A 13,354-nucleotide genomic window follows, 5' to 3' on the forward strand; every position below is an offset into this window, starting at 1 on the left:
AAAAAAAAATGATAGAATGATCATGCTTGTATTTTGTCCAGCTTCAAAAATACTTATTGCAACAAAAGTTATGAAGCTTACCCCCAGGATATAAAGCCAATGCAGCGTTCTTCAATGCAGCTAAACCAGTAAAGCGTGCCAGTGTACCAGGAAGTGCTAAAGATGATGTAGAGAATATAATTGGCATCACTCCGGAACTATTTACCTGCAATTTTCAAGTAGCTACTAGTTAAATAGCTTGGCAATTATATTTGATTGAACAAAAAGAATCCAAGAATATATTGCAACAAATATTAGTCATCCTAGCATAAACCAAAGACCAAAAATAAGAAATAAAAGAGAAAGGAAATAAATTGTGGAAAAACATCCTAGGTGAATAACATGTTGTGCCACATAATAGAAGATGAACCATGAATAATACAAAACCAAGGATCACAAAAATTAAGAAATAGGCAGGTATTTTCAATGAAAAAGGTAAAAGAACTTGATCAGGTATGATGACCGTGAAATTAAATTAGATGGGGAATAAAGAAAGTGCCAAAATACAGCGGATGTCACTCAAAAGGCTCCTCCATTAAACCTTAGAGAGAAATTATTTATTTATTGTCCTTAAGTGTGACTAAACAGGCTCTCTCTAGGCACAAGTTACAATCACTTGCAGGCCTTTTTAATGGTGTTCGTACTCGCACCAGTCACGGATAAGCATCTGAACCTTTTAAAAGTCCATCAAAGAAGAAAAAAGACCGGAATCCAGACCTTAAAGGGAAGGTAAGCGGATCTTTGCAGCCCTCCACTTCTACTGCTGTATCTTGAGGCATAGTTGAGTGGAATTTTCCTCTCTGCTTCCTGAAACCTTTTATTAGATTATTTTGAATGTTTATTCCTTTAGAAAAAACAAGAAGCACTTCATCTTAGCCATAAGGCTGAGAACGGTATATAATACAAGTAGAACTTACCTGGACATATACGATTCCAAAGACTAACAGAAAGAAGGAGATAACGATGACGGCGAGTCCAACATAGTTGCCATCATTAAGAGCCTGTGCAACAGTTCGACCAAACGATGCTGGCAAGTAGGAGATAATGCTTGTGAATATCAAAAGAGATGTACCATTTCCAAGTTTAAGGTCCGAGATTCGTTCCCCAATGTACGTCGTTAGCACTGAGCCAAGTGTCAATAAGGTAACAGAAGAGAGAACCCATTGTGTACTGAAGTCATTTACATAAGGACGAAGGTAGAGCACTTGGCCAATCGCCTGTCATGACAATCACAAACAGATTAGTAATGTTATAATCAAAGTGTTCAAGGACTTATTGGGATTTATAATTACAGATTTTAAAATCCAGAAAAGAAAAAATCGACCGCTTCCCTGCGTCCACTGTCTAAACCTAATGAGAGAAAACTGTTTTTCATGCTAGATCAACTTTTCCTTGTTTTGCATCAATTAACTATTCAAGACATAAACTTTCCATAATCACTTTGGTTCAACTTTTGGTTTTCTGTTCTCTTTAAACAAAAAATAAAATCCAAATCGCAGTACAAGCTTTTCTTTTCTTTGGTTGCATTCCAGATATTGCATTCGCCGATAGCATTTCTTACAGACCAACTTAAAAAATATTGTTTCACGTAATTAAAGGATGTTGTCTTAAGGTGCAAGAATATTGTTGTCTTTTGTGAATGGGTTCAAATAATACTATCAAAATACATTAGAATGTATTGATTAAAATGTTATAATATCCATAACTTGTAAATTATAACCCTGTTTGCAACAAAAGTTGGTTCGAGTTCCTCACCTGTACTATGGCAAACCCAACAGAAGCATATCGAGTATACTGAAGAATTTTCTTTCTTCCTGCTTCACCTTCTCTTTTTTGAAGATCCTGTAATTTCGGATAGATCTGTGCAAGAAGTTGGAAGACGATTTGTGCATTGATGAAGGGAACAATACCAAGAGAGCAAATCCCAAGTCTACCAATGCCTCCCCCAGAAAAAGAATCTAAAGTGCTCAATAAACTATTCTGATCCAAATTTCCTACAAAAGCATCTCGATTAACCCCACCAAGAGGTATGTATATTCCCAGTCGGGAGAGGGCCAAATATCCTAAAAGCTTGAGAAACTTCCCCGGAAGTGGGCCTTTGAAGAAGTCCCCAAAATCAATGGAACTATCCTCAATTGATGCTGCCAATATCAATGTACACTAATCAACTGCAAAGAGCAACACAAATTTTTCTAACTTGAATAACTTTAAGGAGCTTATTCACTATTTTATGGATCATGAAAACAAACCAGCCACCCCTCGAGCTGAAGACTTCTCATTTCTTGTACCAGAAGCACTCTCAAATGTTTGTGAGAATAAGCCAATAAAACTTTCCCATGTCGCACTTAGACCAGAAGATACATCTGAATTGATACCCAAGGGATCAAAAACTGAGCCTTCAGAGCTGAAAAGTTATTCCGATCAGATGAATATTACCAAGACTGTCTAATGACCATCCATGCTTTTGCAGTTCATGTTCAAGATAAGAAAGCACTAAAAATGCAGGTTTCCCGCTATCAGGAACTACTAAATAGTTCAAAACCTTAAATAAAACCAGGTTGTAAGACCCTCCCACAAAAGATTAAAAAAAAAAAAAAACTAGGTGTATAAGAGATATATACTGTGAGAAGAATAATTTTCTGATTTTTAAGGAAAGTCTCATTACCTAGGTTGGTTGGTTAAAGTATCCGAGCTATGAATTATTATGGACACATCAAATGGGGTGAAGATGCTACTCAAACTCATTTAGAAAAATAAGAAGGATAATGAAAAAAACATAATTGGAAGACAGTCTTCTGAACCATGATCTTACTTGTCAGCTTATAAAGGTCTGTTAGATCACAAATATGAAAAAACCACAATATACATGGTAGAAGCAAATGAAAACAATTTTGATGACCATAGTCCTATAATAGATTGCAAGAAAAGACATCGGCAGCCTACATTAGTACCCCAAGGATCTCAGCCACTATTTTTGCTTCAAAATCAGAAACCCCTCATGAACAAGACTATCAATCACCAGGTATGGTTATTTTCATGCATTTCAAATGCACAATCTGTTGAGTGTGTATGGAGCCTAATTATCTCCTTGACGCAAAGTTCTCACGCGGATGGCCTTATTACACTTGTACTGAGAGGGCGGGGAAGGGGCGGGTTTGAGAATGAGTTTAGAGAGAAATACAAAAAATCTAAGAGGCGTGAGATGGGTGATTCATTGTAATCCTCTTCTCAATCATAATAAAATTCGATATTTTGCAGCGACTGAAAATAGATGTAGCTTTCGGGTGAACTACTATAAACCTAATGTGTATGGCGTTTAATCCGTACCACAATCTTCGTATAAGCTACCTCCTTTCTGGTTTCCGCATTCCATAAATAATCTGTTAATCAAGTCCTTAAGAAGATTCTAGAGCATCATTAGGTTCATAACATTTCATTTAACCAGGTTTTTTTTTAAGGAAACGGGCAATATGAAATTCAGCTCCTAAATCTAATGAATGGGCATTTTCCACACACAATTCTATCTATCTACTCTCACCCATCAACCTCGATCACATGAAACTTACTTTTCTTGGTCCATTGCGTTTTCTTTATATACAAAATAATAAAAAAATAAAAAAATAAAACCAAAGACACAATACCCATTTGGGGAAAACTAACAAAACCCAACCCCAGATGATCCAATTCAGAGAAAATGGTGGCCATAAATTACATCAACAAAGAGAGAGCTGAAAATGGTAAGAGTGCAAAAACCTGTGGGAGAGAAGGCCCAAGTTCCATGACTTGGCGGAGAGAGGTTTTCTCTGAACTGACAAACTAGCCCGACAGAGAGAAGTTTTCAGCCTCGGAGAGGACTTGGGATTTACATGAGAAATGGAAGAGAAGCAAAGCGGAGAAGAAGAAGAAGCTTCTCTTACCGTTATCAACATAATTATCTCTCTCTCACTACGGCCTTGTCTTCCTTTGCTTTCATGACTTTAGTTGTCAAAACTAAAAAACGGTCTCTTTAGCTCCACATCCTCAATGTCAGTGGTAAGGTGCGCCGGGTGATATTATTATGTATGGAGTGCTATTTTAACTATGCTTAGTTATCCAATAACAAGATGCCACGTCCAATCCATTTGTTAGAGACCAAGAATAACAATTCCGACAAATCTCCCATCAATCGTCCAATCAGATGGTCCTGTGACGCACCTGGAGAATTTGGTTAAAATAATTAAGTGAAAAGATAAAATTTAAAAAATGACTTTTTTAATTTTAATTTTATTTATTTCTCCTCTCGTCGCTCTCTTTCTGTCGGAATTAATAGTAGCTCCTCCCGTCAGTTTCCTTTCGCTGGAATTAATGGCAGCACTCCATTTCTCTCTCTTCTTTTCTTTCTCTCTCCCCAAAAGGCCGAGACCTACTTCCAGAATCACGCCGAGAATAGCCCTGGCAACGACGCCGGCGAGGTTCAGGGCTCTGAACGTGCCGTTGATCGCGTCATTCACGATCGCGACGTCGAGGCTCGAGAACGTGGCCGCCGAGAATGGCCCTGGCGACGACGCCGGCGAGGTTCAGGGCTCTGAACGTGCTGTTGATCGCGCTGTTCACGATCGCGACGTCGAGGCTCGAGAAGGTCGAGAACGTGGCGGTTCGGATCGAACTGAACAGTAAATCTGTGGGTGGGGTGAAGTTCTAATTTTTTTTTTTGTTTTTCTTTCTTCTCAGAAAATCATTTTACAAATAAAAATTTTTAAAAAATTATTTTATTAATAAAATTTTTTTATTTAGTTATTTTTACAAAGGCCTCCACGCATCTATCTGCGTACTCCACCCGGAAAGCTAACTTGAGGCGGTTTCCCAAAACCAAAACTTAAGGCGGTTTCCAAAGAACCGAGTCGTCACGTGCTTTACAAGACAAGAACCCCTCAAGGCTTACCTCTACAAATACCCCCCTCGCATTTGTTTTTTCCACATTGCACTACGCGTTACGTATGTAAGAACGCAAATTTCCTTCTTTCCTTCCCTTTTTAAGTTTTCCTTGCCGTTTTTTTCCCCCACCCTTCGAGAATATGGCCATGGCGGTTCTCCGCTCTCAGGACTGCCGCGGAGGCAGATTCGGTGACGAGTCTCTGAAGCTGACCGCCCCGTTCAGATCGCGCCGGAAACCTAATTTTCCGATTCTGAGCCCCAACTCTAGCGATCCTCAATCCCGCCGGCGAAAGCGGAGTCCGGTAGGGTTCCAATCATCTCCGCAAGATCGTGATCCAAGTCGATCGCGATATGGAGCCCTGGTGGAGAAGGCTCCAGCCAACAATTTGGTCATGGGACAAGTCAAGATTCTGAAGCGAGGTGAGACGTTGAGCCTCAGTCCGGCGAGGAACAACCGCGGCGTCGGAGTTGTCGCCGGCGAGAGCAATCGGAAGTCTACAGCGAAGAAGGTAGGAGCCGGCGCGGATTTGGTCCTCGGATCGACGGATCGGTTGGGTCCGGATCCCGAGACGGTGAAGAAGCAGGTTAGGGTTTCGAATCACAAAGTTGTTGCTTCCGCTGACGGTCTTTACGCTGGATCGGGGGCCTTTTTTCCCTCACCGCCGCCCAGCTCAGTGCCGCTGCCGGCGTTTCTCGGAAAGAACGACGCGGCGACGACCGATTTGCGACGGCTGTTGCAACTTGATTTGGCGTGACCTTGTCGATGACAATGAAGAAGAAGAAGAAGAAGAATAAAAGTAAAAACGCTTTCCGGTTCAAGCTCTGCGCTTACAACTGTTCCGTTGGTGGATTTAAGAGAATTGGATTCTTCACCGAGTTTTTCTGATCGTTCAATTTACCTCAATTTCTTCCTTTATTTTTTCAAGAGGAAGGTAATTGAGTTTAAGCAGACGATAACATCTTCAGATCTTCTTATTAGCGTCGTTAGAGGAAGTTTTTTTTTTTTTTTTTTTTTTTTTTTTTTGGGGGGGTTTTTTTTTTTAAGGGTTTATGTTTCATGAAAGATGAATAGGAAGTTAGGGTTGTTTTGTATATTGTCGTTTGTATCTACAGTTTATGTAGCGGTTATTCAGGAGTAATGTCGGTGTAGGTTTATCTGCCTTGGATTCGAGTGGGTTTTTAGATATCCACGCATTAGGGATATGTTGTTGGTTGTCAGTACCACCTTACTGTATTCCAGTCATTTTCGATGTTTACTTTTTTTTTTGTTTTTTTTTTTTTCCAGTTGATGAAGTAAAATAGGTTACATGGTTTTGCTTTACGATGATGTTTGCTCTGTTTTGCATCATCGGAGTATTGTTGCTTTTGTATGAAGTTAATTTGTAGATCCAAATCTTTTATTTTTAGTTTGTTCTGAGATGTTATATGTTAAAGTTTTCCTAATCCTACTTACTACATAAGAACGTCCATTGCAAAATAAAGGAGAAGGAAAAAAACAACAGCAATTATTGGACTTTCCTGATGACTAAAAACATATTAGATTAACTGAAAAAATAAACAATAATAAAGCTAGTCTAAATTAGGAGGTGTACAGTCCGGTGATGGCATAGCGGCAAGGACTATCGGCTAGAGCTCTATTGCTTTCTATTTCCGTTCTAAAAGGTTTGATTTTGTCGCTGTACTTGGCTGTCGAAAGTAGTGAGGTTGTTTTTTTGGCGCGCAAAAGTGGTGCTTGATGGGAAAGGCTGGCATTTTTGAAACTGATAATTTTACATTGTTTTTGTTTTAGCATAACCTTGTAATTGGCCTTGTCTCTATTAATTATCGTTGCCATATTTGTTGTATTTTGCCCATGATTTTGTAACGCTTTTGACTATAGTTGCTGAGCACTCTGTAATGCAGCAGTATATCCTATTTACATATAAGACAACAAATGAATTTACTAAAAAGTAAAACAATCCTCAAACAAGACGTTAATGGATTCTGAAGATCATATAGGGAGGTGACTTGTAATGCAGGTTCACGAAAGTGCATATGGTAACTATGCTAAATTTCTTGGCCTCCTGTTGCCATCGACTTCCGGATATGCAGGCAACATTCTCGTCCAGAACCAGTGCTTTCCCCACTCAGAAGTCATCTCTTGGATCGGTGCGCCTTTGTTTTAAGCGAGGAACACATAGACAAATATGGTCATGACGACGATCCAGCCAGCATGAAAGAGGAAGACTCCATATCTGAAGGGGCACAGTAGAGGACGGAAAGACTCTTCAATAATTAAAGTCACCAGAAGGTTTACGGCCAATACAATGCCCAGCTGATCTTGTCTCTAATGGGAATATTTCGCTTGGTATTGTCCAAGCAAGTGGATCCCATGACCAGCCAAACGCCAAAGCAAAGAGGCAAACTGCAACCATCACCAACATGGACAAGTTGCTTGATAGATCCTGATGGTCTCCGAGCTTGACTCCCAAGATTGTGGCAATTATAATCTGCTTGACGTTGAACATAGAGAGTGAAAATTAGTTGAGAACACAGGTAAGATGTTGCTACCTCTGTTCTTTTGTTACGTGTCAAAGGACTGATAATTTGGAGATGTTGATGATTAAAATTGTGGACTGTGGAGTAAATGTTAAGTACTTTTCTTTCTATGGTTTCTGAAGTTGTTTGACTTTCGGTTGCCTGCTATGCTTCACTACATCACAATGTTTATGAAGTGAGTGAAAATTTACTTTGGCATATGGTCATTTGTATTCACCAACAATGCGTAGAGCTCTTCGACCAAATCTGTTGTCTACCGTAGCCATAGATGATAGTGCTGATGAGACCAGAACTGCTCCAATTATAGCCGAGGAATAGAAGGCTGCTTTTTTCTTCGAACCCCATCTTAAGAAACAATACTGGTGCCTAGTAGAGAGGAGAATTTCTGCCAGTAAGGATCTGGAACATCGGTATCAGGATTGCCATAACTAGTTGAGGTCTGTACCTTCTCCGAAAAATGCTTCTAAATGGATGCTCAACTGTACTAGCAAATTCACTTGTATTTGCTGCGTCTTTAAGCTCCGCATCTACATTTTCAGTTGCTCAGATTTTTTCCAAAACTTCTCTCCCTCCCTCTTTTGATCCCCGTTGCAAAAAGCTGTTATCATCAAGAAGGCAGGTATAGCAACTAAGCCAAAAGAGAGCCTAAAGCCCTGAGAAAGCCTCTAATTCCACTTATCATCAGTATAATTGAGCCTAATTGTTGAGAGGTTTGCCGTTAAGATTCCTAGTAAAGTTGCAACTGAAACATTGAGTTTAAGCCTCCTCGAAAACGCGCCGGTGCCACCTCTGATAGATAAAGTGTAATTGCCTTTATACCACCAGAAATAGATCAAAATAAGTTTGGTTTTGGAACATCAAGATAGAAAAGGCAACAAGTAAAGTCATATGTCCAATATTGACTTTGCCAACAGAAATAAGTTCTACTATTTGTTACGTTTGTATTAGATACCCGAATTCCATATCATAAGCCAACACCAAACACAATTCCACCCAAGATACGAACAATGATACCAGCTACGCTCTTCTTTGTAACTTAAATAGTTCCATATTGTGCAAAGATATGGAGAAGAAAAGAACTAAAAAAAAATCATCGTATTGGTACCGGTTTGAGTCTTTTAATAATTTATAAGACAATATAAATAATGGAGAAATGTAAAATAAAAGAACACGAGAGAAATGGTATCGCGGTTCGATAACAACCTACTCTGCGGGGCCACACCTAGATGATGAACAATCCACTAAGAACTCTTTTACAATTCAATTGGACTTAATCTACTCGAGACTCCCTCTCTAAGAAGACGCCTATGAACTTGTAATTTTTTAATAGATTTGAACAGCGAGATCCTCTCGACTTTTTAACATTAGAATCCCTCAAACTAGTTTTTCTCCCGAAAAACACTCAAATCATTTTTCTTGAATACAAGTGCTCACCTCTCTCACAACCCAACAAAACTAATCAAAATGTGTACAGAGATACAAGAGACTCTTTGAATAAATAGGCAGAAAGTTAACAGCTTGATCACTTTTTTAATTAATTCACTGAACCAAATCTGTTGCAGATCCTTGTTGCAACAGTAATTGCAACATAGCTGTCAAGGTCGACTTTCTCAAAATCAGTCCGAATCAATATGCTATAATGCTGAAACCTTCCCGAAACTGATATATGAACATGGACACGTTCTTAGGAGACAGAGGAAGATCATCCAGCTATGAAAACTCAATCAAATATCAATCAAATCACCAATTAACAATTTACCATCTTAGGATCAATAGTTGACTTTTCAAAAACAGTAACTCAATTAAGTTTCTAGATTTTTACAGAAACCTTCCATAAGGAGCTTGCCAGCTGTACATCTATTCTCAAACACAATCACCAGCCAATCATTCCCAAAATAATGCCAATCATAAAACGATTAGAATCAATACAGAATTTAGGGAACAAATCCCAACACATCGCGATCGGGTCAATGTATGCATCGTAGCATCCCCTAATTCAATCAAGATTTTGGAAACATAAATGGCAAATCCCAAAATCAACAAAATCAAATTACTGACACTGCATTAGGACAGGCATCTCGGTTCAGATATGATACAATGTTGGGCCATATCCAATCTCAAGAAGAAATTCTTCAGTCATCACTTCCCTCAACATCTAGAAATCACAATAAAAGACGTAATTTTCTTCTCTATCTGAGGATGTTTGGTAGAGGGATTCGTTCCCTGATTCGAATCATGATTCGTGGTTCGCTACAGTATTTTCTCTCATAAAAAATACACGTAAATCGAAAATGGTTCGAATCACATGGTTTGAATCTTCCAACCAAACGTCCTCTAATTTATTACATTCCAACTATTCTAAAATCTTTATATAACAACAATGGTAACCCTTTATATACATCACTATTATCATTTTTGTTTTTCCTTCACATTTCCTACCAACATGTACATCGACCTCGTCGATTGTTCTTGTACCTGTTGTCATTGTGGTGCTTTGTTTTGGTTTAACGAGCGAATAAAAACCAGTAGTCTTCCTAAATTTAATCTTTGCTGCAAAGAAGGAAAAATTATTTTACCTCTGATTGAAAAAACACCTCCTATATTAGATAAGTTACTTGACTATCATGAAGGACTAATAAGTACACATTTTTGAAAAAAATATTCGCACATATAATTCCATGTTTGCATTTACATCATTTAGACCTAATATAGAAACAGATGCAAGAAACTCAAATGGTCCATATATTTTTAAAATAAGTGGACAAATACATTATCTTATGGGATCTCTATTACCAATTGATAAAAACTCACCAAAATTTATACAATTATATATATATGACACAGAAAACGAAATAAAAAATCGAATAAGTTCATTTTCATTCGATGAGCAATCAAAAAACTTAATTACATTTATAACTGAAAATTTGATCAAAATGTTTGATAGTACAAACAAATTAGTCAAACTATTCTGAATATTGATAAATGATATATACAAAAAAGATGAGATACCATCTATGAAACTAAGACTTATAGGACGATGAAATACATATAGTAATCAATATGAATTATTTACTTCGACTGACATAAGTGGTCTAATAGTTGGAGATATCGGCGAATACGAATAGGGAAGAGATATTATAATTCAAAACAAAACAAACAATTTACAAAGAATTATAAAATTACATCCATGTTATATGACTCTTCAATAGCCTTTACTATTTTCCTACGGAGAACACGGTTATAGCACATATATGAAATATAATATAAATTGCTCAAATAATAGATCAAAAAGAAAAAGAATTTCCATACGAGAATTTTGTTCCTGTCAATTGCAAGAACGTAGAATACAAGGCAATACTCTTCATCAAAGTGGCAGACTATTTCAACAATATATAGTTGATGCGTATGCTTCTGTAGAAAAAGATCGCTTAGACTATATTAGAAAAAACAAAAAAAAACCTAAGATCTGAAATTTACCAAGGAATTTAGATGCAATTACCAGAGGAGATACAGATGCACAAGTAATAGGTAAAAGAATTATACTTCCTTTCAGTCACAGTGAAAGTCCTAGATATATGATTCAAAACTATCAAGATGCAATGGCAATTTGCAGACACTATGGAAATCTAGATTTATTTATAACACTTACATGTAACCTAAAATAGCCAAAAATTACTAGAGCCCTAGCAAGAATACCATGTCAAAAACCTGAAGATAGATAAGACATTATCAGCACAATTTTTAAAATGAAATTAGATCATTTTTTCTCCATTATAAAAAATGAAAAAATATTTAAAATCATTATAGCAGGTTAGTTCACTCTTTTTATATATTGATCACACCTTATTGATAAAATATAAAAACTATTAATTATTTTTTATAATAGAATATAACTAAGATAACTTTTTCCTTATATTTTATAGATCTATATGTAGTCAAATTCTAGAAACATGGTTTTGCCACACTGTCACTTCCTATTTTAGTTCCATCCTAATGAAAAACTACGAGAGCCATCACAAATAGATAAATTTATTTCTGCAGAAATAGCTGATCCTGAAAAAAAAAAAACACATTAGAATATAATATTATAGCTTAATTTATGATACACGGACCATGTGGTATTGTTAAAATAAGAACTTCATGTATGAAAAATTCAACTTGCTTAAAAAGCTTCCCAAAAGAATTAAGAAATGAAACCATAATAAAAGAAAATGGATTTGTCAATTATAAACAAGAAATACAAGTTTTCTACGTAGAAAAAGAAAATATCAAATTAGATAATAGATATGTAGTTCCTTACAATAAAGATTTATGTCTAAAATTTCATACTCACATCAACGTTGAAATTTGTTCTCAATCAGTGCTTATAAAATACTTGACAAAAGGACCCGATAGAATAAGAGCGGATATAGAAGACAATATATGTACAGAAAAATCCGGAGAAATTACTTATCAACAAATAGACGAAATTAAAAATTATATTAATCGTAAATATATAATACCATACGAAGTAATATGGCGACTATATGAATAGCCAATACATCACAGAAATTCAGCTGTTCAACGACTATCAATACATTTACCAAAAATACAAAATATAACATTTCACTCAAATCAACGTCTTAGTAATATAATAAGGTAACCAAATATTCATAGAACAACCGTTACAGAATGGATAGAAACAAACAAACAAGATAGACTTAGCTTACAAAGAAATAAACTACCTTTATACAAGATAAGCCTTCCACCTACGCATGTCTTGCAGAGTGCATTCTAACTGGTGAGGATTGAGTCTTATCTACCGTTTTGGTCAGGAGATAGGTTAAAGTTGTTCCCGTTTGACGAGTCAGAATCCACTGAGCCACAAAGGTGATAATTCCTAGGCTTCTGTCCCTTGCTGGGTGATGAGTCATCATTTGGGTCTTGGGAATCCTGGAATAAGGACAAGTCATGTTCTGGGTCTTGGGAGTCCTGGAACAGCTGAGGAACTGATGTGGAAGTTCCCGTGTCTTCATGTGAGGCATAATTGCTTATAGTGAAGATGTTGTGCGAACCATAGACTTCGATGGATGGAGCTATTGCAGAGCTGGTACATGTCTGGGGAACAGGCTTTTGCTTGTCTCCGTTTTCTTTGCATAGATACTTGATTAGATCTTTTCTGATCTCTTCGAATGATCTGGGTTAGGCAAAGCCAGTTTACCATGGGTAGACCACGTTTTGTGTATGTAGTGTCTGGGTTTTTGAGCTGATGTGGAAGTTCCTGTGTCTTCATGTGAGGCATAATTGCTTATAGTGAAGATGTTGTGCGAACCATAGACTTCGATGGGTGGAGCTATTGCAGAGCTGGAACATGCCTGGGGAACATGCTTTGGCTTGTATCCATTTTCTTTGCATAGATACTTGAGATCTTTTCTGATCTCTTCGAATGATCTGGGATAGGCAAAGCCAGTTTACCATGGGTAGACCACATTTTGTGTATGTAGTGTCTGGGTTTCTGAGCTGATCAGGTATGACCGATGTAGGATGAAAATAGTGTGTGCCTGTCAGACTTCTGCTGAAGAAAAGGTCCAGATTTTGTATTTTTGAAGGAGCCTTGACATTTTTTTTCTCTACCACATGAGTGGCGAGAACATTTTCAAGAGCTTCCACAGAGGAGATCCTTCATTGATGTGGTCATTGAGCTGTGGGTAGAGTTGCATGAGTGGACAGTTGAGAGTGATCTGGTATAAGACTGTTTGGCACCATAAGAACCAAGGACCTGTATCACTGTATATGCATCTTAGCCACCACGACTCTAGGTCTTTAATGACCACAGATACTTAACCACTTATGATTATGGAGATCGTAGCAAGGATATGAGGAT

At 37.4% G+C, this 13,354-nt stretch overlaps 2 protein-coding genes and 1 pseudogene across 2 annotated transcripts; 1 reads left to right on the plus strand and 2 right to left on the minus strand.

The window, feature by feature from the left end:
* Positions 1-81: 81 nt before the first annotated feature.
* LOC21395185 (preprotein translocase subunit SCY1, chloroplastic) lies at positions 82-4,032 on the minus strand (the record flags this gene model as incomplete). Its single annotated transcript, XM_010111084.2, has 6 exons — positions 3,793-4,032; positions 2,289-2,443; positions 1,795-2,180; positions 957-1,256; positions 757-846; positions 82-205 (listed from the first exon to the last, which is right to left on the minus strand). Coding segments are annotated over exons 1-6 (1,231 nt in total), but the record flags the coding sequence as incomplete, so codon positions are not given.
* Positions 4,033-4,981: 949 nt separating this feature from the next.
* LOC21395186 lies at positions 4,982-5,995 on the plus strand. Its single transcript, XM_010111085.2, has one exon. The coding sequence runs from the start codon at positions 5,094-5,096 to the stop codon at positions 5,706-5,708; it is 615 nt and encodes a 204-aa protein (XP_010109387.1). The 5' UTR covers positions 4,982-5,093; the 3' UTR covers positions 5,709-5,995.
* A 760-nt stretch (positions 5,996-6,755) lies between these two features.
* LOC21395187 lies at positions 6,756-12,961 on the minus strand (annotated as a pseudogene).
* Positions 12,962-13,354: the final 393 nt, after the last annotated feature.

Source organism: Morus notabilis, unplaced genomic scaffold, assembly GCF_000414095.1.
Source record: "Morus notabilis unplaced genomic scaffold, ASM41409v2 Scaffold703, whole genome shotgun sequence".
Taxonomy (NCBI): Eukaryota; Viridiplantae; Streptophyta; class Magnoliopsida; order Rosales; family Moraceae; genus Morus; species Morus notabilis.